General features: G+C 39.6%; 1 protein-coding gene across 3 annotated transcripts in view; it reads left to right on the forward strand.

Moving 5' to 3' along the window:
• The first annotated feature begins 7884 nt into the window (after positions 1-7884).
• Positions 7885-26533, forward strand: part of SAMD13 (sterile alpha motif domain containing 13) — a 59566-nt gene continuing 40917 nt past the window's right edge. Inside the window, exons 1-2 of one of the 3 annotated variants that reach the window (XM_074335044.2) lie at positions 7885-7998; positions 9033-9127. In XM_074335044.2, the coding sequence (XP_074191145.1) occupies positions 9106-9127 (22 nt within the window). In that variant the 5' untranslated portion in view covers positions 7885-7998; positions 9033-9105. Of the gene's footprint in view, positions 7999-9032; positions 9128-24976; positions 25064-26411; positions 26532-26533 lie in introns of those variants that run through there. The other 2 variants (XM_074335048.2, XM_019715221.3) reach the window with 2 other exon arrangements.

A 26533-nucleotide genomic window follows, 5' to 3' on the forward strand; every position in this document is an offset into this window, starting at 1 on the left:
TTCCAGACCAATTTATCTGCCATTGTGGGACTTCTCTTTAAGAAAAAGACGTGATCTGTCTGACATTCTTCATCCACCCACTCCCCTTTCTCCTTTCTAATGAAAACTGCACCATGGTAAAATTCCTTTTGCATCAGTCTTAAGTTTGAAAGGCCACCTGGCTGATCCAGGATGGTGTACTTTCCTGTGACAAGAAAATGAACTTTTTTTTAAGTGCATAAAAGCAATTCCTCACACTTTTTCCAAAATAGCAAAAATTGAAAGAAAGTTGCAGGAAGAAGTTTGCAAGCATTGCCACTATGCCAAAATCTGTATATATTTAACAGGAAGAGGGTATATGACTTTCTTCTTCATATGTGGATTCCTGACCTTGTTCCTGCTTTATTTATTTGCTGTCAGCCACACGTCAGTCAGGTTGTAAATCATCACTCCACCTTACCCCAGCCCTGCTGGAAAGTGGCTCTAATTCTACAAAGCACTTAGTAAGTGGCTGTTCAATTAAAGACACAGGGTCTGCAGCCAACAGCTCTGGCTTTGAGACCTGTGTCCATCACGTACTCATGATGTGACCTTGAGCAATGTAATGTGAACTAGCTAAGCCTGTTTCCTCACCTGTATAATGGGATAACGGGAGTACCTACTTCAGTTTCCTCACCTACAACAAGGAAATGACATTACATACCTCAGTCAGTTAGTGTGAGGGCGAAATTAACTAAATGAACACAAGGTACAGAGCACAGAGTGTAGTATAACAGCAGGCATTCCGAAATGCTAAGCACGAGGACGATGATAATAGGAAGATGGCATCTAGAAAACGACTTTCAGCATAGGCTGGTAACTAACACCAACACAGAGGGGAAAGAGCTGCCGCCAGAAGGCACAATCTCTCTGGAGAAAGGCTTAAAAGGCCTTGCTGCAGTTAGTCCAAACTAACTTTATCCCACTCTACCCATTAGTTGTCTCTGTACCTGACTGCCTCATAAGCAGTTCAGACTCAATGTATTCAAATTTAGGCATAGTAACTCTTTTGACTCTCATATCAACCAGGTCCTCATTCTGTATTCATTTAATGCTCCCTATCCCTCCTGCAAACCAGAAGGTTGACTCACCCTGAGGCCTCCCCCGACTCTTTACCTCCCTAAGCATTTCGTCTCCTGAGTAAACCTTCTCCTCTCTCTTGCACTGCTGCAAATATCCTGTCAGCTACTCTTTTTCTCCCTAATCTCTTTTCCCTCTGCTCTACCCTCTTATACTCTTGCCACATACACAGTGGTCATTCTAAAAAGCAATTTGGTCATGTCACTTCCCTGACTAAGCCCCTGCAATAGCTTCCTATCCATTAAAAGATTGTCTCCAAACTCCTTGGCCAAGTATACAGGCCCTCCACGCTCTAGCCATCCCTTCCCAAACCAATCTTATTCCCACCGATCTTTTGTGATTGCCCTACACCCTAGCAATGGAAAACTTTTGTAATCCCAATAATATCATAGTAACCAGACTCCAAAATGGCCCCCAGTGACCACCACCTCTTGGTGTTCACATGCTTGTGCAGTCTTCTCCCTCCCATATTGCCCCAGAGTTGCTCTGGGTGACCAATAGAATGGCATAAGTGGTGGTACGTCACTAGGGAGATGAGGTTATAAATGACTGAGGCTTCTATCTTAGACTGTCTCTCCTTCTTAGGAATTATTTACCCTCAGGGAAGCCAGCTGCCAAGTCATGTGAGTAAACCTAAGGAAACGCACTCGGAGTGAGGCACTGACACGTCCTGCTGACAGACACGTGAGTGGATCCTGCTTCTGCAGCCCCAGCCAATGCTTGAGAACATCTTCATGAGACTATAAGGCAAGACCATCCAGTTCAGACCCTCAGAAACTGTGTGAGAGCGCAGACGTTTATCGTTGTATGCTGCTAACTTTTGGAGCAATTTGTTACCCAGCAATAGATAACTATTGCAAAAGTCATCTTCATTTATACCTCCTTTCCCTTGCACATTCCTTTATACATGACCCATACCTGCCCTCCTTTGTCTTCATGCAAGCCTCAGTTAAAAAGCATTTATTCTATAAAGGTGTCCCACTCCTCCTCCAAACCTTGCCTGATCTGTCATGTGTGCTTACCTAGTATCTGGTATTTCTCTCCATTGTGACTCTTGTCACATAGTCCTGCATGGCAGACTAAGTAATGATCACCCCCCACCATGTCTACGTCCTAATTTCCAGAACTTGTAAATGTTACCTATATGGCAAAAGAAACTTTATGGATGTGATTAAATTAGAGATATTGAGATGACAAAAGTATCCTGGATTATCTGGGTGGGTTGGTATCATCACAGAGATTCACGTAAGAGGGACTCAGAAGGAGTCAGAGGGATGAGAGGAGGTGATGTGATGCTGGAAGCAGAGATTGAGTGATATGTTCAGAAGGTGGAGAAAGAGGCTACAAGCCAGGGATGTAAGGCAGCCACTAAAAGCTGAAAAATGCAAGAAAACAGATCCTCCTGTAGAGCCTCCAGAAGGGACGCAGCCTCCTGGCAACATTGATTTCAACCACATAAGATCTCCAGAACTGGAAGAGAACAAATGTGTATTTTAACCCATTAAGTTTGTGGTCATTGTTACAGCAGCAATAAGAAATGAGCACATCCTGTACTTGTTTGTTCACCTCCCTCCACTCACCCCCACCCCAATACATATACACTAGACTGTTAGCTCCTGAAGATCGTGTTTGTTCCCAGGACCTAAAACAATGTCTGGCATATGTTATTACTCAGTAAATATGTGTTGGTTAGTCAAATGAACTAGTTTAAATTTTCCGTGGTCTAGCTTAAATATTTCATTGTATAATCAAATGTAATAGCTTCCTGCGAGCAAATTTTTTTCCTGTTGAAATACCATTAATTTCCATAGATCCATATAGATCTAGAATTTCTGCCTAGGGGGAAAAACAAAACAAATAAACAAAAAAACATCTCAAAAGCTTATCGTTGGAACAAAAAAGAATGTTGGAGGTCATCTCTTGGTTGTGATGACTGAGGTAAAATAAGTTTCTGGAGTAAATTCTTCTTTCCTTAAGTGCAAAGCTTAAAAGAGGCATGAAAGTGTGGGCAGCTTCCAGTGAGGAAACAAAAATATAAGTACACGGCTGGGATCTAGGTGGTGGCACCTGCATTTCTGGTCAGTAGCATTTAATCTTACTGAGAGTACATTCACTCTGCCCCTAATTCACAGTGAGACCTTGAAAAAGCCACTTACCTTCACCTGTGTAATTAAGTGGTTGATTAAAATTTGTTCAGCATTGATTTAACAAATATTTGTTGAGAACCTACTATGTTCCAAGCATAGTTCTAGATGCTGAGAACACAGCTTTAAACAAAAATTTCCTGCCCTCATGCATTCTATAGGGTAAGTTAGACAATAAACAAATACAAAAATATATATACTATGCTACATGTTTTCCCTTGGGTCCGCCTGCCTGCACACACTGGCCCAAAGAAATGTACAAGCAGGAGTTTGCAGTATAGAAAGAAAAAAAAGCTTAATATTTAATTGGCCAATACAGAAGCGGGGAGCTAATGCTCTAGAGACCCAATCCTGATGGCGTGTAGGTTACAGATTATACAGGGCAAAATCACAAGACACTGTGGGTTAGGGGTTGAGGTCCTACTGGGAGCTGATTGGCCGGAGGTGAGGTAAGGGTAATAAATCATTTCTTCAAGTCTTGAGGACAGCGCTGAGGTCTTTTCTGGCATCCCCCTGTTTGGTTTCATGACAAACTAGCCAGTGGGTCATTCCACCTTAGGGGTTGGGAACTGAAACATAACTTAAGTCAAGATGTTATCTTTAGCCTGCCAGAGGTCCAGACCATGTGACCATTAATTAGGTCTGGCTACTGTCTTCGTCTGCCTGGGGGGTGGAGAGGTGGAGGGGTTGCTGTTTATCTGGGAGAAGAAAGGCTACGTCTCTGAGGGGGTAGAGGGGAGAGAGAGAGAGATGATTTTTAAAGCTAGGCCTTAAAACTGAATTTAATGAAAGTCATAAGGACCCTTAGTTTCCATTGGAAGTCAGACAATAAACAAAATAAATATAAAAGATATATAGTATGTTACATGATGACAAACACTGTGGAAAAATAAATTAGGAAAGGGGCTCAGTGAGCACAGGAGTGGAGGTGGATAAGGAATTGAATTTTCAATAGGGCGGTCAGAATAAGCTTCATTAAGAAGGTGAAGTTTGACTAAAGTTCAGAGAAGATTAAAGAACAAATCATCCAGATTATTGGAGGGAAAATTTTCTAGGATTGGAAACAGTGAGTGCAAAGGCCCTGAGGCAGGAGGATGCTTGGTGTGCTCCTATGTTCGAAAAATAGCAAGAAAGCCAGTGTGGCTGGATGGGAGTGAACAAGAACAAGAGTAGCAGGAGACAACCTCAGGAAAGATTTCAGAGAGGGACCAAATACTGCAGTCTAGTGCTGTCCAGTAGAAATATAATTCAAGCCAGAAATGTGATCCACATATGTAATTTTACATTTTTCTATTAGCCACACTAAAAGAAACTGGTGAAATTAATTTTAATAATATATTTTATTTACCCAATATATTAAAATATTTTCAATAAATAATCAATATAAAAATTATTGCATATTTTTTTCTTTTTTCCAATTTTATTGAGATATAATTGATATATAGCATTATATTCATTTAAGATGAAAAATATAAAGATTTGATATATGTATACATGACAAAATGGTTAGTACAATATATTTAGTTAACATTCATCACCTCACCTAGTGGGTTATTTTTCTTATGAGAACTTAAAAGTTCTTTTGGCTAATTTCAAATATACAAGAATATTGTTAACTATAGTCACCATGCTGTACATTACATCCCCAGAACTTATTTATCTTATAATCGGAAGTTTGTGTAGTACCTTTTGACCACCTTCACCTATTTCTCCCACAACCCAGTCCCCACCTCTGGCAACCACCAACCTTTACATTCTTTTTTTCAAAACTAATTCTTCAAAATCCAATGTGTATTTTACATCTCAGTTTAGACTGACCTTATCTCTAGTGCTCTCTAGCCAAATGTAGCCAGTGGTGACTTCCTTGGACAGCACAGCTGTAGAACTTTATAGGCCTTTATAAAGGCATTGCTTTTTATTCTGGAAGAAGGAGGGAACCATGAGAGTGTTTTGAGCAGAGAAGTGTCAAGATCTAACTCATATTTTAAAGGACTGTCTTAGTTGCTCTGTTGAGATAGCTTATAAGGGGTAAGGGGAGAAGGAGAGAGACCAGATGGGAGGCCATAGTGGTCATCTCAGATGGTGGTGTCCCCCACTCAAGGGGTAATGGTGGAGATGGAAACAATGGTTGAACTCAATACATATTTGAATTTGGAGCCAACAGGGTTTCCTGACTGATTAGATGGGGTATGTGAGAAAGAGGGGAGTCAAGAATGAGATCAGTGGAGAAGACATTATGGATGTTTTTGTGGGTTTTACTTACTTGGTCAAAGCACCCATTTGTCTTTCTCTGTTAACATGGAGACAATGTCATTTTGGGAAGAGGAACCCCAATCAGAGACCCTAAGGCGAGAGCATCCAGATGGACTCAGAGAAGACCAGTAAGGATGAAGAAGAGCAGCAAGTAGGACAATAGTAGATGTGGTCAGAAAGGTAGTGGGAGGTGGATTTTAAAGGAACTGTGTTGCTCTTTCTATGATTTCAGGAAATACAGGGAACAACAAGAAAACTCACCAACCCACAAACCTACATTTCCCCCTCCTTAGGAAGAACATTCCATCTTAGACCTCTCTTAGGAATAAAAATACCTGATTTGGGTAAAAGTAGGGGAGGGACTTAGACACACCTATCTGTTAAGTACAGCTGGCCAAGGCCAGTCGTTTATACTACAGAAAGGGAGCCCACACCTATCCAGCTGCCACTGTTTCAGAAGGTAAAGTTAAACAGAGAGAATTATGCAGGAAGATTTATGAGTTTGTCCTTCCCAAATCTGTTTGGTCATAAAATCAGGTGTGTTGCTTTTTAAAAGTATAAATTCCAGGGCCTTACCCCAGATCTACTGATCCAGTCTCAGGAAATAGGGCCCAGGAATCTTTATTTGAAGAAAGCTCCACCTGTGGGCACCAGTGTGTTAGGGCTTCTGAAGTATACGTCTGAAATAATGAGGCCTAATTCTGGGAATTCCCAGGAGGAAGAGCAGCCTCAGTCTCAGAAACAAGATGGGCGAGTCCTTGAGTTGTTCATTATTGGGAGAAACACTCAGTCAGGGATTTACAGTCTAAGTAATTCTGCCTCTACCCTCAAAAGTGCACCCAGTAAAATGAAGGCACAGCATCAGCTCCTCTGTGACCAGGCCCAGGTAAGAGGACATGGGCTCCAGGATACGTGGCCTTCAGGGATGTGATCGGGTTCCTCTCCCAGGAGGAGTGGGCCTTCTGCACCTATAGGGACCTGCATTGGAGCAGAGGGAAACTTTGCTTCCTGGACTTGCAGCTTCCACACCCGGAAGGAGTCTGGCTGGGACACAGGCTGAGGAGGATACGCCCAAGAATGTCTGCTTACATGACAGAGCTGCAGTTTGGAGAGGCCAAGTAATGAGCTTGGTTGCTGTGAGGTATAATCCTGCAGGTGTCAGCAGGGGTGACTCTCTCTGCCCCTATTGCATGCAATAAACAATTTTGCTTTGCTCTAGAAAGAATGAGGCCAAAACAGAGCATCAGTCCTGAGAAATAGAAAGAGAAGATATTCTGAGGACACCATGGGATCCCTGGACATTGGGTCCCTGGGACCAGCCCTCCTTTTTCTCCCACTGCTCTTGTGAACCAGTAAATTCTTTTTTGTGCTTGAGATAGTTTGAGTTAAGCTTCTGTAACTGGAGGCCAAAGTGTTTTAACTAATAAAAGTATTCTGCTTTGGGTGGTGAACATACAATGCAATATACAGATGATGTATTATAGATTTGTACACTTGAAACCTACATGATTTTATTAACTAATGTCACCCAAAAAATGTAATAAAAAATTTAGAAAGTATTCTGCAAGTATTAAAAAGAATGACAAACAAATATACTGGCTTGGAAAATAATTCTAGTGATTATTAAATGAAAAAACATCAAATTGCAGAATAATATCTTTGATAGCACTCTATTTCTGCATATAAATTATATTTTTGTGTGTGTTGTGTATGATTTTTATTTTATTTTTCATAAATTCCTAGAGTATAACTGGAAGAATACTGACTACACTGCTAGTGGGAGATGAGATTGGAAAATCCCTACTGTTCTGCACTGATGATGAGCGTGTATTACTTTCATAATAAAAATACTAAATGTAAAACAAGCAAAGGGAAGCAAATTAGTCACTGAGAGTACCAGATACCTGCCTATCCCCACCAACCTGATTTTTTATTTTATTTATTTATTTTTTTTGGTCAAAAAGAAAAGAGAATTAGAGGCAGAAAATAGAATAGGTTCCATCATTAAGCCAATCAACACTATATTGATTGAGGTAGTATGTCAGGGAGAAATAGACAGATTTATTATATTTACATACAACTAAGAGAGTTTACATCATAAGGAATTAAATGCCCAGAGCCTAACCAGTAGGTGAAAATACAAAAAGAGAGTTAAATCGTGATCATCACTGTTTAAGTATCGCAGTTTGGGAGTGGAGAAGGTGGGTGAGGAGCAGGAGAAGTAGAATCCTACTGGGGCTTCTCTGCAGAGGAGCCGAATGGAAACTGAGGACCCACTGAACACAGAGGGAGCCTTTGCAGGCACTCAGAACATGCAGCGTTACCACTTCCGTTACGTGGGGTGCAGAGAAGACCTCGTTAAACAGTTCCTCAAAGGGAAGATACTGAGGAAGAGGGTGCAGAGGAGCTCCTGGAGGGGAAGTGAAGAGGGATCGGCACATCACAAGAAGCTAAGAAGGCGAATCCAGAAGCAGAAACTCACCACCCCTGCTGACCAGCTGAGGTGAGGTGGACCCCAAGGGGGTGGCCTTGAGAAACTCTGTTACTTTGTTCAATGGACTCAGGGTAAAGGAGATCCCATGACCTTGTACATCATTAGAGAGGCAACATAAAAATAAAAAAAAAGATAAACCAGGGGCTCAAAAAAAAAAATGTATACAAGTAGGCACTTTGGTCAACGTGGCTCAAGCAGTAGTTCACCATAATCAGAAGTGTCTGGACACTGATGGTAACCACTTTGAGCACCTCTTGTAATTGCAGACGTCAAATGTCACTGTATTCATCTTTTGTTATCGGTATATATTGAGTATGACCATTTTAATAGTTTTTTTTTGTTTTCCTTTCTTAAAATGTGTATACATGTTTTTGGCACCCGCTGTATATTTCTTCTGATTCACAGGACACCAACTTCCAGGAATTAATCAAAGACAGCTTAAATTTTTCAGTAGTAAGACACATTTCACAAATTTTACAAATCTGGCATGTAGTAAAGAATCAGAGATGGGTTGCTACATTTAGGACAAATGTACCAGAAAAAACATGAGGTGAAAGGGACTGACTCACAGGCGGTACTGAGTCAGAGGCGGTAACAGCTTCTATTTTCAGAAAACAGCAGCATTGGACACAAACCAAAAGGCAGGTGGTGTGCATGCACTTGCACTGAGACCGAGCCCACATCAATCTCTGGTCACAGCTGCACACAGAGATAACAAATTGCTATCTCCCCATCTGAGGAACTAAGATAAATATTGCATGACAACATAGTTCTTCCCCAAAGAAAACTTGCACTAATGGGCACCCTGCCCCTGGGTGAAGACTCTGCTCTCCTTGTTGATCTGCAAACTCTAGTGCAAATTTCTTCCCCCACCCAGAAACCCATTTGCCATACTGACCACCTCTGGGCATGCTCAGTTTTCGGGAACTCTCCTATCTTGACATCTAGTAAGAAGAGATAGCACCTAAGCAGAAGTTTTCCCTCTCTAACTTAAATTTGGCTTTGCTTTTCTTTCTTTTAAACCCGGACCTATGGCAACCCAGGCCGTCCATCCTTCCACATCCATCTAAGTGCTGGTGTCAGCACTAACACTAGGCGTTGGAGAGACAGAGTCAAATGAAACATTATGGAACCAGATGTGAGTGTGATGCTGCCATTGTAATTGTGTAACCGTAGACTTGCTGACTCACTCCCCAAACTTCAGTTTCTTCAACTTTAAAATGCAATCTCCAAAATGTACTTTTTGGGGTTGTATTGGAATTAGAAATATTATTTGTAAATTTCCTAGGGCTGCTTCATAAGGAACACTTATTACTATTGCAGACGACTAGAAGGGGAAACATTCGAGTACACTGAATGTTATTATACAATGTAGTGTCATTGGCTCTTCGGTAGAACTAAGCATAGGGGTGTTATGGAACAGCAAAGACAGGTTTCTAAATCAGTATCGGGGGAGGTAAAATGATGTTCCATTAGTTTGAAGGATGTATAGGAGTTAGCTAGAAGAAGGCGGTAGGCAGAGCATTTTTGGGCAGAGAAATCAATGCGAACTAACTAATGCAGGTGTGAAATGCCATTGTACGTAATTTTGGGGAAAGGTCCATATAAGGAAGTAAAGAAAGGGTTTAGGGGAATGGATGGCTGTAACACAAAAGGAATGGTCAGGGGCCAGGGCTGAAATAGTCTTGTGTGGTAATCTAAGAGGGTTAAACTTGACTCTTCATGCTGAGGAGACATATGAAAGATTTTTAAGCAGAGCAGAGGTATGGTCAAATTTATGGGAGGGGTAGGTTGGATGGAAGTCATACTAGTGGCAAATGCTTAAAATGCCACTTGACGATATGCATTCCAGGGCTCATTGGAAGACAAATTCCAAAACAATATGTCAGAAGAAACTACATTTTAATCCAATGCCTCAGTGTAAATCTTATTTACAATAAAGTGTACTAACAACTGAGATCAAGTGTAGAGCGATGGATAAGAGCACAGGCTCTGGACTCAAACCGTGTTTAAATCAAGACTCTGCCACTTTTTACCTGAGCGATCTTGGGCAAGGTATTTAACCATTGTGGAACTCAGTTTGCCCATCTGTAAAACGGGAATAATAATAGTGCCTGCCTCAAGGCATTGCTGTGAGGATTGTGTGTGCTTAGAACAATGCATGGGCAGAGCAATCACTCAGTGTTGACCAGTACGTAGGAGTGGAGTTGATGCTAGGAAGGCTGTTGGGCCTCTAAGCCACTCTCCACGAGAAGGCCGTACTTACTGACTTCTTGGCTTTAACTCTATGGACAAGATTCAGCTTCCAATTAAGCCACATGGGCTCATAGTAATTCCCGATTACTGAGTTTATGTACAAATAACATATTTAATACTCACTTGAGCATCAGGGTCAATCGTAATGCCTCTAAGAGTTGAGTTCATTAGTTCAAGCACCTTAAGACAAAGCTACCTCTGGTCACATTTAGGTTTTCTTTTTTTTTTTTTTTGGTTAATATTCACAACTATTTCATCTTTTTTCTTAAAGAGTTTTATTAAAAATGTAGCTAACATACAATATTATTTAGTTGCAGGGGTACACTATAGTTATTCAACATTTATATACCTAAAACCATAATCATCATGATAAATCCAGCAACCATCTGACACTATGCTATCACAATATTATTAACTATATTCCCCATGCTGTACATTACATCCCCATGACTTGTTTTATACCTGGAGATTTGAACCACTTGTTCCCCTTTATTGTCCTCCCCTTTTAATTTTTCAATTACAGTTGACATTCCATATTATTTTAGATTAGTTTCAGGTGTATAGCATAGTGGTTAGACATTTATATAATTTAAGAAGTATACATAGTTATTATCATATTATTGACCGTATTCTCTATGCATCACTCTACATCCCCATGACTATTTTGTAACTACCAATTGTACTTAATCCCTTCAATTTTTTCACCCTGTCCCCACCCCCCTCCCACCACCCCAACAAATCTAGAACCCACCTGACACCATACATAGTTATTACAATATTATTGTATTATTGACTATATTCCTTATGCTATACCTTACATCCCCATGACTTGTAACAACCAATTTGTACTTCTTAATCTCTTGCCCTCTTTCATTGCCCCCAACTCCCGTACAGTCTGGCAACCATCAAAATATTCTCTGTGTCTATGAGCTTGTTTCTCTTTTGTTTGTTTATTTTGTGTTTTAGATTCCACATGTAAGTGAAATCACACTGCATCTGTCTTTCTTTGTCTGACACTCCACTCAGCACTATACCCTAAGGTCCATCCATTTCCTTCCATGGCGGAGCAATATTCCATTGTACCATCTCTTCTTATCCATTAATCCATCAACGAACACCCAGGTGCCTCCACATCTTGGCCATAGTAAACAATGCTGCAATGAACAAATGGATGCACACATCCTCTCGAAGTAGTGTTTTGTGTTTCTTCAGATAAATATCCTGAAATGGGATTACTGTCTCTTTGTCTCTTGTTATAGCCTTTGTTTTAAAGTCTATTTTGTCTAGTATAAGCATTGCTACCCCAGCTTTTTCTGTTTTTTTCATTTCCATTTTCATGAAATACTGTTTTCCACCCCTTTATTTTGTCTGTGTGTGTCTTTCAATCTGAAGTGAGTCTCTTGTAGGCAGTAAAGGTTTTGTTTTCTATCCATTCAGCCACCCTATCTTTTGATTGGTGTTTCTCATCCATTTACATTGAAAGTAATTGTTGATAGATATGTAGCTACTCCTATTTTATTATTCATAATTCTTATCTTTTTTTTTTTTCCATCTTAAGGAAGTCGCTATAACAATCCTTGTAATACTGGTTTGGTGATGATGAACTTCTTTTGCTTTTTCTTCTCTGGGAAGCTCTTTGTCCTTCAATTTTAAAATGATAACATTGCTGGGTAGAGTAATCTTCATTGTATTTCCTTGTTTTTCATCACATTTAATATTTTGTGCCAATCCCTTCTGGCCTGCAAAGTATCTGTTGAGAAATCAGCTGACCGTCTTATGGGAGCTCCCATGTAGTTAATTAACTGCCTGTATCTGGTTGCTTTTAGGATTCTCTCTTTGTCTTTAACCTTTGCCATTTTAATTATAATGTGTCTAGGTGTGGGCCTGTTTGGGTTCATCTTGTTTGGGACTCTCTGCATTTAATGGACTTGTATGTTTATTTCCTTCACCAGGTTAGGAAAGTTTTCAGTCATTATTTCTTCAAATAGGTTCTCAGTCCCTTGCTCTCTCTCTTCTCCTTTTGGTACCTCTATGATGTGAATGTTGTTACACTTGATGTTATCCCAGAGGTCACTTGACCTACCCTCTTTTTTTCCCCACTGCTGTTCCAATTGGGTATTTTTTGCTGCCTTGTCTTCCAAATTGGTGATTCAATCCTCTACCTCATCTAGTCTGCTGGTGACTCCTTCTAGTGCATTCTTCTTTTTATTATTGTATTCTACACTTCTGACTGGTTCTTTTTTATGGTTTCTATATCCTTTGTTATGCTTGCTATCTCTGTTGACATTCTCACTAAGTTCCTTGAGCATCCTTATAATCATTGTTTTGAACTCTGTCTCTGGTAGGTTGCTTGCTTCCATTTCATTCAGAACCGGAGAACAGTTTCCTCCTGTTTTTTCATTTAGGACACATTTCTTTATTCCCTCATTTTGGCTGCCTCTCTATGGTTGTTTCTATGTATTAGGTAGATCTATTATATCTTCCAGTCTTGGCCAGGTGGCCTTATGTAACAGGTAACCTGTAGGGCCCAGTGGCACAGTCTCCCTGGTCACCTGCTCTGGGAGCTCCAGGAATGTCCCTTTTGTGTTGCAGGTGCCCTCCTGTTATAGTTGAACCTTGATTGCTATTGGAATTTCAGTGGGTGGGATTGACCATCAAGCTGATTGGCTTCAGGGTTTGGCCACCTCCACAGCTTACGGGCTGCTGAATGGGGTGCTTACCCCACTGAATAGAATTTGCCCCAGCAGGCTCCTGTGCCTGTTGAAACTGTCCTTTGGTTGTGCCACTTGTGGGGCTAGTTGGGCAGTGCTCTGCTGTGGTCTGAAGCCAACCTCCAAGTATGTTGGATCTGGGGCCACTTGGGAGGGGTTCTGCTACAGGCCCAGGTCACCCACTGCCTGTGACTGGCAGGGGATTACCTGGTAGGAGCTACAAAGTGATGAGTGAGGCTGGACCTCAGGGAGTCACTAGAGTTTAAAGAGTTGTGGTCACCAAGTTAATGTAGGTTCTGGTTTGGTGCCAGTGCTGAGCCTGGAGCTACTCAGCAAAAGTCTTAGCGCACACTGAGGCCCACAGACTCTGATAGTTTTTTAAGAAATAATGCAATGTGGGCAGGTCTGGCTGCTTGCAGAGAACGTGCTTCCGGCATTGGGGGAGTTTGGATCCCAGCAGGGCAGCAGGGCAGAGCAGTGGAGCTAATGAGACCTATTAGATTCAGACTTGACCATAAGTGTAGGGGAGAGGCTTAACAAAGGAAAGATGGCATCTGCCAGTTGGCTGCAAAAAAACAAGGTTCCTTATAGGGAAAATAGAGACTGTCCTCAAGCCCTCCTACTGAAGCCACACACCTCAATCTGGCCGTTGTAATGCCTCTGATGCCTCCCGAGTCACTATCCTTCTGCTGGAGCCCAATGTGAGTGCCTATGAATGAGGGAATCTGTTCTCAGGCCATTTAAGAGGACATCTCAGTTTCCACCAGTCTTCCATTCCACCTGGATAGTTGGAATCCCCATTGTTTTTCACAGCCAGATGTTGTGGTGGCACCTCTTCCTGGAACCCTTTCACCAGGCTGGGGAGCTTGGTATGGGGCTGAGGTTCCTCGCTCCTCTGGAGGCAACCTCCGCAGTTGAGATATATCTCCTGATTCTCATCTGCCACACGCAGGTGTAGAGGCTGCCTGTTTCATATCTCCTCCCTTCCTACCAGTCTCCACATGATTTCTTTTTTATGTCCTTAGTTATAAAACTTCTGTTTAGCTGGACTTCAGATGATTCTCCAGGTTGATTGTTCTATAATTTAGTTGTAATTTTAATGTGTTAATGGAAGGAAGCAGACACAGTGTTTATCTATTCCACCATCTTGGTTCTCCACCTCTCAACTATTTCTTAAAATAAGAAAAATATGTTGCTTACAGAATAACATTTACAATACATAACAAAGCATAACAACAATCCCAGTTAAATCACGATTCTAGAGCAATGCCAATGCTATTAAATCTTCCTATGTGCCAGCTATTTTTGTAATGTTTGTGTCCCAACCACCAATTTCATATGTTGAAATCCTAACCCCAAAAGTGGTGCTATTTGGAGGGAGGGCTTTGGGAACTAATTAGGTCATGAGGATAGAGCCCTCATGAATTAGTGCTCTTATAAATAGGCCTGAGAGGGCTCTCTGTCCCTTCCACCATGGGAGAACACAGCAAAAAGACAGCTGTCTATCACCCAAGAATGGGCCCTTATCAGACAATCTTGTCTTTCATTTTTGTTGCTGAGCACTTGGCTATCTCATTGTCATTCTTTTGTTGATAATCTGTATTTTTCCTTTGGCTAATTTTAATGCCTTCTCTTTGTCTTTGATATTCTGACATTTTACAACAATATGTTTGTGTGTGTGTGTGTGTGTGTGTGTGTGTGTGTGTGTGTGTTGAAGTTTATCTCACAGGGAATCCTTCTGGTTTTAGAATCTGAGGTTACTACCTCTCATCAATTCCAAAAATGTCTCTTTCGTTGTCTCTTCAAATATTGCTTTGTCTCCTCTTCTATTGTCTCTTTTTGAGATTCTGGTTAGAGGCATATTAAACCTTCTCACTCTATCCTCAGTGATTTACCTCTCTGTCATATTTTCTAGCAATTGTCTCTCTGTGTTGTATTCTGTGTAAGGTCCTCCAATCTATACTTACCACTCCCTAATTCTGTCTTCAGCTGTGGTCTTTTCTGCTGTTAATTCTTCCAAGGAGTTTTTAATTTCAATCTTTTCATTTTTCATTTCTAGAAATTTTAGTTTGTAATTTTTCAAATGCAATAGATATTTTTATACTATGTTACTCCTTCCTCACATTTTTGTTTCCTTTATAATTTATTTTAACATATTGAACATGCTCTTTTTACTTTTAAATATATTCATGAATTTAGAAGATAATATATTTTTATCACTCATGTTAAGTCCTTAAGTATAAGAGAAGTCTTCTATATATTTTTTAAATTTTCATTAAATTTATTAGTGTGACATTGGTTAGTAAATTTATGCAGGTTTCAAATGTACAATTTTATAATACATCGTCTATATATTGCACTATGTGTTCACCACCCAGAGTCAGTTCTCCTTCCATCACTATATATTTGACCCCCTTTACCTTCTTCTACCACCCCCTTTACTCTTTAATAACCATTAAACTATTGTCTGTGTTTATAGTTTTTTGTTTGTTTGTTTATCTTGTTTGTTGTTTTCAGTTTTATATCCCACATATGGGTGATGTTATATGGTTCTTGACTTTTCCTGTCTGACTTATTTCACTTAGCATGATAATCTCAAGATCCATCCATGTTGTCGCAAATGGCAGTATTTCATCTTTTCTTATGGCTGAGTAATATTCCATTGCATATATATACCACATCTTCTTTATCCAATCATCTATTGAAGGATACTTTGGTTGTTTCCAAGTCTTAGCTACCATGAATAATGCTGCAGTGAACATAGGGGTACATTATCTTTATGGATAAGTATTTTCAGATTTTGGGGGTATATACCCAGAAGAAGGTTTGCTGAGTTGTATGGTAATTTTATTCTTACTTTTTTGGAGGAACCTCCCTCCATACTGTTTTCCACAGTGGCTGTATCAATTTAAATTCTCACCAGTTGTGTATGAGGGTTACTTTCTCTCCACAACTCCTCCAACACTTGTTATTACTTGTCTTGTTGATGATAGCCATTCTAACTGGTGTGAGGTAGTATCTCATTGTGGTTTGATTTGCAATTCCCTACTATGAGTAAAGTTGAGCATTTTTTCATATATTTGTTGTCTGCTTGTATGTCTTCTTGGGAGAAGTGTCCAGATCTTCTGCCCATTTTTAAATTATTATTATTATTATTATTATTATTATTATTATGTGTGTGTGGCTGAGTTGTATGTTTTTTATATATTTTGGGTATTGGCCCCTTATTGGAGGTGTTCTTTGCAAATATCTTCTCCCATTCAGTTGCTTGACTCTTTGTTTTGTTGATGGTTTATTTTGCTGTGCAGAAGCCTTTTAGTTTGAGATAGTCCCATTCATTTATTTTTGTTTTACTTCCCTTGCCTTTGAGGTCAAATTCATAAAATCCTCTCTGAACCCAAGGTCCGTAAGTTTAGTATCTATGCTTTCTTCTATGCAATTTATTATTTCATGTCTTACTCTTAGGTCTTTGATCCATTTTGAGTTAATTTTGATGTATGGAGAAAGACAGTAGTCTAGTTCATGCTTTTGCATGTGGCTTTCCAATTTTCCCAACACCATTTATTTAAGAGGCTTTTTTTTCTTAATTGTATGTTTTTTGCTATTTTGTTGAAAATTATCTGCCCATATATATGTGGGTTTATTTCTGGGTTCTCAATTCTATTCCATTGGTCTCTGTGTCTGGTTTTCTGCCACCACCATGCTATTTTAATTAGTGTCACTCTTTGTAGTGTAAATTGAAGTCAGGGAGGGTGATATTTCCAGCCTTGTTCTTTTTTCTCAGGATTGCTTTAGCTATTCTGGGTCTTTAGTGATTCCATACAAATCTGATTACTTTTTTGTTGTATTTCTTTAAAAACTGCCGTTGAGATTTTGATGGTGGTTGCATTAAATCTGTGTGTTGCTTTGGGTAATATGGGAATTTTATATAACTATGTTGATTCTTCCAATCCATGAACCCTTTCCAATTCTTTTTGTCTTCTTCAGTTTCTTTTAATAATGTATCATAGTTTTCAGCATATAGGTCCTTCACATCCTTTGTTAAGTTTATTCCTAGGTATTACATTGTTTTTGTTGTAATTGCAAAAGGAATTTTTTTTTCATTTCTTTTTCTGAAATTTCATTGCATATAGGAACGCAATGAATTTCTGTACATTGATTTTGTATCCTGCAACTTTACTGTATTTGTTTAATGTTCCTAATTAGGTGTGTGTGTGTGTGTGTGTATGTGTGTAGTCTTTGGGGTTTTCTGTATAAAGAATCATGTCATTCTGCAAAAAGTAACAATTTAACTTCTTTATTCCCAATTTGGATGCCTTTTATTTTTTTCTTTTGCCTGATACCTATCTTAAGAAACAAGAAAAATCCCAAATAAACAATCTAACATTACATTTTAAAGAACAAGAAAAAGAAGAACACATGAAAACCAAAGTCGGCAAAAGGAAGGAAATATAATAAAAATTAGAGCAAAACGAAATGAAAGAGAAAACAAAAAGACAACAGAAAAAAGTTAATGCAACAAAGAGCTAATCATTTGAGAAGAATAATAAAATTGACAACCCCCTGGTGAAACTAACTAGGAAAAAAAGAGAAAAGACACAAATCAACAAAATCAGAAATGAAAGAGGAGAAGTTACCCCAGATACCACAGAAATACAAAGGATCATACAAGAATATTACGAAGGAATATATGTCACCAAATTCAATAACCTATAAGAAATGGACAACTTCTTAGAAATCTATAACCTTCCTAAACTGAATAATGAAGAACTGAAAAATCTAAATAGACTGATCAGAAGTAAGAAAATTGAAACAATCATCCAAAACATCCCCAAAAGCAAAAGTCCAGGACCAGATGGCTTCACTAGTGAATTCTATGAAACATTCAACGATATTATAATACCTGTCCTACTCAAACTCTTCCAAAAATATTGAAGAAGAGGCAATACTTCCTAACTCATTTTATGAGGCCAACATTACTCTGATACCAAAACCTGGTAAGGATAACACACAAAAAAGAAAATTACAGACCAGTATCTCTGATGAATACAGATGCAAAAATCCTAAACAAAATACTAGCAAATCAAATAGAACAATACATTACAAAGATTGTACATCACGATCAAGTGGTTCATTCCAGGGGCACAAGGATAATTCAACATACGCAAATCGATCAATAAGATACACCACACAAAATAAAGAATAAGAATCATATGATCATATCAATAGATGCAGAAAGCACATTTGTCAAGATAAAACATCCATTTCTGATTAAAACAGTTAATATAATAAAATAGGTATATGAGGAAAGTACCTCAATATAATAAAGACCATATATGACAAACTCTCCGCTAATATTATACATAAGTAATGGTGAAAAACATTTTGGGTGGATAATTCAAACAGTAGACAGATAAAAAAAGAAGTGGGGAGGCAAGACAATCACTCACTTTATTCATGAGCCAAACAACGAGACCTAATTGACTTCCTTTAAAGATTAAAAAAAAAAAAAAAAGAGTCAGGAAAAAATACCATGGGACCCATGCAACAGTAAAAATTAAAAAAAAAAAAAAAAAAGAACAAAACTTGGAAAAGCAGAGGGACTAAACAAGAAGAAATTAAATCACCCCAAATCACACTAAAAGCACCAATAAGTAGAACTCAAACTGAAGAAAATTGGACATAGAAGGCAAACTATTGAAAAAAATCACATAGAATTTAGTGGAAAACGGCATAGAGTGAAGGTGATTAGAGAGAAGATGAAAGATATGGCCAGCAGATAATGGAGAAGTGACATATGAATGACTGACGTCTTTGATGATGTGAGAGAATAAATGGAACTGAAAAATTTACATAATAGAAGAATTTTCTGACATAAAGCATATCTTAAAATTACATTTTAAAAGGGCTCACCATATTCCAAGAAAATTTAATAAAAGCTTTTTTCTAGAAGTTTAAGGATTGAAAAAAATTCTGTAGTCATCTAAGCTGAGGGTAAAAGGACATCTTCAAAAGCAAAGAAATTGGACATATTCCAAGCAATGTTAGATGCTAGAAGAAAATGGAACAGTGGTTAATGAATATTGAAGGGGGAAAAAATTCTATACCTGGTCTAACCACCTTTCATGAATACTGGTAAGAGAAAGAAATTCTCAAATATGCAACTCAAGAAACATAACATTTATGCTGTTTTCAAATTTGATCAGGAAAAAAATTCAAGACAATGAACAGATAAGTAACAATAATGAATTCACGAATGAAAAAGTTATGATGTACAAAAGATTTGGCAATGAGCTTTGAATCTATTCATACATAAAATTATATTTAAATAACGGGTATTCTAAGTCATGAAAATGAAATATATAATTGTTGTAATGCCTAAAAGAAAAATTACATAATATAAAGAATAATATTTTGATGGTAATAGACTGGAACATGAATCATATTTGCTCTCAAAACTAATAGAAAGGTGAGGAGAAAAGAAGATAGTCTTAAGTAGATTAATTTCATCTTTCATCATTTCATTTCTAAGGTAAATTGAGAAATATAAATGTAAACATATTATTTAATACACTTTACAGTGTCCAGATTGCCAGAGTGTGGTGGTGGCCTTCTGAAGTGGCTCCCAATGGTCTTTACCTCCTGGAATTCATGCCCTTATGTGTAGGCTGGACATAGGACTTGCCTCTATCAAAGAGAATGTGGCAAAATGATGGATTTCACTTCTAAAATTAGGCAATAAAAGACTGTGACTATGACTTCTGTTTTGCTCACTTTGTTTCTCTGACTCTTCTCACATGCCTGCTTTGATAAAGTTGTGAGTTGCCTTATGGAGGAGAGGCCCATGGGCAGGAAATTGAGGCTTTCAAGGGCCCACGAGGAACTAAATCCTGCCAAGAACCGCAGGGGTGAGCTTGAAAGCAGATCCTTCCCCCAAGCTGAGCCTTCAGCTAAGAAGGGAACCCAGTCCAATCTTGACTGCAGCCTGTGAACACCCTGAGGCAGAGGACTGGCTAAGCCATGCCAGGAGTCCTGACCAACAGAAAGTGCAAGATAAGAAAGTGTGTGTTGTTTCAAGTTGCTAAGTGTTGGGGTAGATATTTACACAGCAATAGATAACTGACACACAGAGGAAGATAAAAATAATAAAAACCAAACAAAAACAAAGAAAACATCATAAAGCAAAAGAGAAAAAGAACCATAAGGATTCAAAATGTAAACAGACATAACAGATGAGACTAAACATATCTACTTAAAATAATTTCAAGTGGGATAGAATTAACTATTTTTAACAAATGATTCAATGGGACAAAGGGTGTCCCTTTATCATGGCAAAGGATACTATTTACTATAAAGTTATTGCCAGTTTGAATTTTCATGTATCAAATAATGCAGCATCAAAACACATAAAGCAAAACTTCAAGAAATAAGAGGAAAAATAATGTTCGGAAAGTTTAGTAAATTTTTTTCAATTCTTGAAAAATCAAGAGAAAAATATATATGAATATACAGGATGTGAATAATATGATCAAAAAGATTGATGATAATATCTGCTATCTAATAGATGCTCAATACGTACTTATTATACGAATTTTATATCCTACAAGGAAAAAAACCCTAATATTTTAGTATTCATGTAACAGCCACAAAAAGAAATCATATGTACAGGGAAAAAAACGGGAAAATATATACCAAATATTTAAAAAGAACAACTCTAAAAATGGATATATTGGAAACTTTCACTTTCTGGTATTTTTTTCTGATTGCTTTAACTTTTACCACATATTCAATTTGTTTTGATAATAAATAAATAAGATCTTTAAATGTTGCATCTCCTTATCGCTTTAGAATTTTCTTGAATCATTCCATTGTCTTTCTTTCCTTTCTGACAGAAAAAAACTATTCCATCTTCCTTCCAAGAAAAAAAAACAGTTAGCTCATAGTTCCACCTTCTCTAGAATGTTATTCCATCAATTATCCTCTGTTCAAAATTTTCATGCTTCTACTTCTAATGGCTTCTTCATGTCACCTTACAAACACAGTTGTCTCCTGTCCCGTCAGAGAGCATCCCTTCACCTTAAGGGCCCAGCTTCCTCCTGCCCTTCTTTGCTAAAATTCTCTACTGCACACTCCACTTCCACAATTACAAATCCACCTCTTCTAGACATACATTTTATTGAATCAATATTGTTTATGGACCTTTGTTCTTAGAGTAATTACTAGCTTGTGATTAAATTCTCAACTCCATCAAAGGGTTAACTCCATGAAAAAGATCAAGGGCAGAGGAGGAGAAGCCTGCACTCTGAACAAGCAGGCCCCTCCCCTGGAAGGAGTCCTGGATGAGAATTACCCTGGGACTGAGTCCTCCCTTCCCCAGACCTTCAACATTCCACCAACATGGATTAAGAGTCCACCTGATTCTCAAAATTCTTTGTCAACGTCCATTCTCAAACCTCTGAGTCAGGGAACCCAAATACTCCTCCCTACTCCCCACACTTACAACCTCCCGACCATTGTATTTCTTCACTCCTCTGGGACGGTTTTATTATCCCCTTTATCTCTGTTTATGTCAGTCCCCACAAGAAGTCCCAAACTCCCTAGTCTCTCCCTAAATCTCATTCCCACAAGGCTTTGAATATCCCCTGATCTTTCTCCATCCTGCTGCCCTTTCCAACCCCTGAAACTTCTCCACTGTGCCCTCTGAATTCGTGACTCTTCTCCCACATCACTCTTTATTGCTACCACTCTAGTCCAAGCTGCTATTACTTCTCACCTGGATTACCGCAACAGCTTCTCAGCTATTTGCTTCCACCATTGCTCTCTGTGATTCGTAATGGATAGAGCAGTCAGAATAATCCTTTAAAAATATGCTTGACCATGTCAGTTCTCTGCTCAGAACTGTCCAGCAGCTGCCCATTTCATTTGGGACGAAAGCCAAAGTCCTTGTAATGAATACCCTACAAGCCCTACAAGACTTGTTCCAACCCAGCGGTTATCCTCAGGCCTCCTGCTTCTCCCTCTCCACTCTCCAATCCAGCCACATCGGGACCCTTGCGGTTTCTTGAAAACTCCAGGCACACACTCACTGTGTGGCCTATACCTAACTGTTCTGTCTTTCTGGAGTGTTCTTCTCTGAGAAACCCACAAGGCAATTCTCTTACCAACCCCAGATCTTTTCTTGAATGTCACCTTCTCAATAAAATTTACCCTGATCACTGTATTTAACATTTCAACCTACACTGCCTCCTGCATTTCCAGTCTCCTTTATCCTGCTTTATTTTTCATAATACTTATAACTTTCTAAGATACCATAGAATTGACTTATTCAGTTTATTTTTATGATTTATTGTCTGTCTGCCCCACATTCACATTAGATGGGCTGCAAGCTGTATAAGGGCAGTAAACTTTCTCGGTTTTATTTGTTGATATATCTCAAGTATCTAGAATGGTATCTAGCACATAATGAACACTCAAAAGATATTTGTTGACTGACTGAATAATGGTTCTCAGCATGGTCAAACCCACTGCCCCTTTTAATAACAAATATGGGATAATATCCTGTTTAATATTGTAAGGGGAAAGTCATAAGGTACCTACACATGTAATTAAAAAGATTCAAAGCTATGCTCTAAGTTTAACATAAAGGGAAAGGTAATATGTGATTCAACATGGAACTGCTCAGGCATCCCTAAACTAAAACACACAACAAAATAGTAAGATGCTTGCATCCAACTGCAGAATCGCCATGAAATGGACAGCCACCAAAATGGACTGTATTGATTCACATTCCAGGAATAGTATTGCCATTCCATTTACTGCATTCCAGAAAAATTTAATATATTTTGAACTCTGTGAAAAAACACTTTATACTTATATATAAAGTAGATTCTAGGCTTAGGTAAACATAAACAGTTTTTTTCATCTACATGAAAGAGCTGTGGAATAGTCAAATCACACAGGATGCAGGACAATTCTTTGCTGTGCAGGACTGTCCTGGGCATTGCAAGATGTTTAGCATCTTTGGTTGATCAACAGCATTCCAGTAGTCCTCTTTCTGTTATCACTGGGACAAGTAAAATTACTCTGGTAACTTTTCAAAACAACTCCTGGAGGTAGTTCCATTCCAATAGACTCTTGACCTGTAAATTCATTAGCCTCTTCTCTGTTGTAATTGGCAACCTCTCTGTAGATTTTGACGTATTGATGAGCTCATCCTCACTCCTTTGGCTTCCATGTCACTGCACTCTTGCAGCTTTCCCTTTCCCTTTCCCCAATTCCTGCCTAGTGTAATTGTCTGATTCCTTACCTCCCCCGGCCCACCTCTGCTGCCCTTCCTTTTTACTTTTCACGTGATCTTCAACGACCTCTCCTAAGAAATTGATTCTCCAAGTTCCATTCTACATGATATCCCAATGTACACTTCTAATTGCCACTTTGTCAGTCATACACAGAAAGCCTCAAGTTATACATGTTCAAAATCAAACTAGTCATCTTCCTCCAAAACCTGTTATCCCATCAGTTGTACCTATTTATGTGAATGACAACATCATACCCTTACTCAATCTAGAAATGACAACCATCTTTGATTTCCTATTACTCATTCCCCACATCCAATTGATTACACTGTTTTGTCCATTTGCCCTCTGAAGTCTCTCACAGCTGCTTCTTTTTTACCTCTGTAGTTCAAGCCATCATTGCCTATAACTTAGAATATTGTTACAGCCTCCTAACTGGTACTTCTACTCAGATTTATTGTTTGATGCTTCCATAAAAGGAGTTTCTGCAGGTAATATGAGTATTTATAAATAATATTATTTCTACTTAGTATAGTGCCTGGCATATAATAAGAATATCTAATATTTATTATATTATAATGTTAATAATTAATATTGAAATTTTATTTAATCTATTAATAATTAATAAATAATAATAATTACACTATACTAAGTGTATTCCATCTCTTTTAATCTGCACAGCCACATTACAAAGTAGGAACTATTGTTATTTAAATCTTAAAGATGAGGCAAAAGAGGTTTGGGAAAGTTAAACAACTTAACCTAAAAGTTACAGGGCTAGCTCCGAGTGACAGCAGGATTCCCCGTCTTTTTTACTTCTAAAATTTCTGTTTGTGTTATATATAAAATTATATATATAATGGATATACACTTTTTCATATCGCCTAATCAAAACCTTCTATTCAGTCTCTATCCCTATCCCACCTGCCTTTTCCTTCCCACTCCATTCTTCCAGTCCATAAGCTTTTCTTTTGGTTTTACTTATCTCGGTATTTACTAAGGACTTATTCATCAGCTATTTCAAGCAAGTCCTTCAGCAGACTCCTCTTCTTTCACTGCATCCACCACGTCTGTCCACAGCTTTCCTTCTCTCCATCTCTCTTCCCAGCTGCTAAAACAGGGTTGAGGAAGGAAGTGCAGAGTGTGGAGTAGCTCCAGCCTTGGTAGGTGTGAAGACAAAAAACTTCCTGCACCTTGAGTTTTTCTCTGCCTAACTCAGTGTTGCTTTATGGTTCTAACATAATGAACCAATTAAGTAAAAAGTGCTTTGTAAACTGTAGAGTGCTCTACAAATGTAAGGTGCAATTATTCACCCTCCCTTTGTATATTAAGGGCTTCAACTGAGTTATTCTGTGAACAACAGAATAGGTGTTCCAAGCAGAGAATGCCACGTGTATGTTTGGGGTGACGGGAAAATAAGGTCCTAAGTAATACGAACTTGGCCTTTGTCATTACTGCCAAAACCCATCTTAAAATTTCACCAGGGTTCAGCGAGTAAGACATTGTATTAGCCTGAAAACCATCAATTTTAAGATCTCTCTGGGAGTGTCCTCTTCTCCACAGCTGTCTGGAGGTTTTAAGTTTTTAAAAATGTTCTCCCTTATATTCATAAGGCCCCTCTCCCTTCCTGGTCGCCCCCATTCCTGGTGTCCCCAGCTACGGTACCTCGCCCCTACCCGCCCCAACGGCCCGCTGAGGACTACAAATCCCGGCATGCCCGGCGCACCCGCCCTGTTGCACTGGGGCTGGGCGCGTGGCGGCTGCGGAGTTCTGTGCGGGAGGAAAGCCTCCCGGTGCTGGCCATGCGGGGAGGTAAGTGATCCACTCATGCTGCCAGGGCACTGGGAACGTGCCCGCCCTCTCCCCAATCCAGGATGAAAGGAAGCGAAGCAAACCACAATAAAAACCGCCTTGCCCTCCCTCGTCTCTGCTGTGTGTCCGGTACTCCCGCAGCTTGTTGCATCCACGAGCGTGGAATCTGTCACTCTGGAGTGGAACTGGGGACAGAAGCGTGCCTGGCCCCGTGGAGAGCTGGGGTTTGCGAGGGGCTGTGGCGCCGAGCGCGCAAGCAGGATGGAACCTGGTGAAGGCACCGCTCTGCGGGGCGCACAGCGAGCGCCACACCCCCACACTCCCTTTTCAAAGATAGGCTGCCCCGAGGAGCCCTCAAACTCAGAGACCAACCGTTTCTTCTTGAAAGTCTTGGTCGTAAACTTTTCCCTCTGTCGCCGGTGCCTCAAGCGAGTGGTTTGGCTTTCGGACGCCTCTGGTCCAAGACACTTCCTGGTGTCCCCTTTCCTACCCTCTGCCCAGCCCCAAGCGCCCCCCTCTCCAGGTCGCTCCTCACTTTCCCTTGAGACACCCTTGGGGACCCATTGAGCTCTACCCTGCCCTCGGGTGACTTCTCGAAATTTCTTCTGCAGATATAAGGACCCCACGTCTGCCCTCTGCCATGCGGGCTGGACACTTGAGAGCTGATGCCCTCCCCCCGCCCCCTCCCCCCAGACCAGAGGCAGGGGCGGGTGGTTCTTTTGGGAGGGTGCTGCCTCCCAGAACAAGTCCTCTGTCTCTGGGGGATGAGTGCTGATCAATAAAAGAAGCCTAATGGAGGCACCAGTTCCCTTCCTTCCTGATCCACCTCCCTTCCCCGTATCTGAGCCCATTCCCAAGTGTGGCCGAAAGTTCTGCTCCAGAATCCCAACACGAGGATCAATGAAGGTATTTTAGCACATTCCATAATAGCCTGGATCAAAAGGTCTTGTTTGTTTGCATCTCTCTCTCTCTCAACATACACTCACACACACGTTGTGCACACTACATGCACACACAACACCCACATATATTACACATAGCACACGTATTACAGTCATCACACATGTACATTGCACACACATTTCATTTATGCTACACACTACAAACACATTTTTATTAGCAGAGAAGAGGGTTAATATCAAACAGTTCGTTGAACGGAGTGAGGAGGAAGTGATTGAGTACTAGTATATATGCTTATACTCACAAATGTCAATTTATTCCAAAGTTAAAAACTAGCTGATAAGTGCAATCTGGTGTCAGAATTTAAAATGCCTTTGTGGCTCATTTTTTTACAAAATGGGATTGATTTCCTACAACACCTTCTGAAACCCTTACCCTTGTCTAACAGGCAAACCTTTGATCGCAGCAGGCAAGACAGGCAGGAGGGGATGTCCTTTTCTATATGCAAGAAGAAATCCTGGAAGAATCATCACAGAATCCTTCCTCCTATGAGTGTGTCTAAGGAAGAGT

Source organism: Rhinolophus sinicus, chromosome 14 (genome assembly GCF_057876585.1).
Source record: "Rhinolophus sinicus isolate RSI-liver-muscle chromosome 14, RSI-T2T, whole genome shotgun sequence".
Classification (NCBI taxonomy): domain Eukaryota; kingdom Metazoa; phylum Chordata; class Mammalia; order Chiroptera; family Rhinolophidae; genus Rhinolophus; species Rhinolophus sinicus.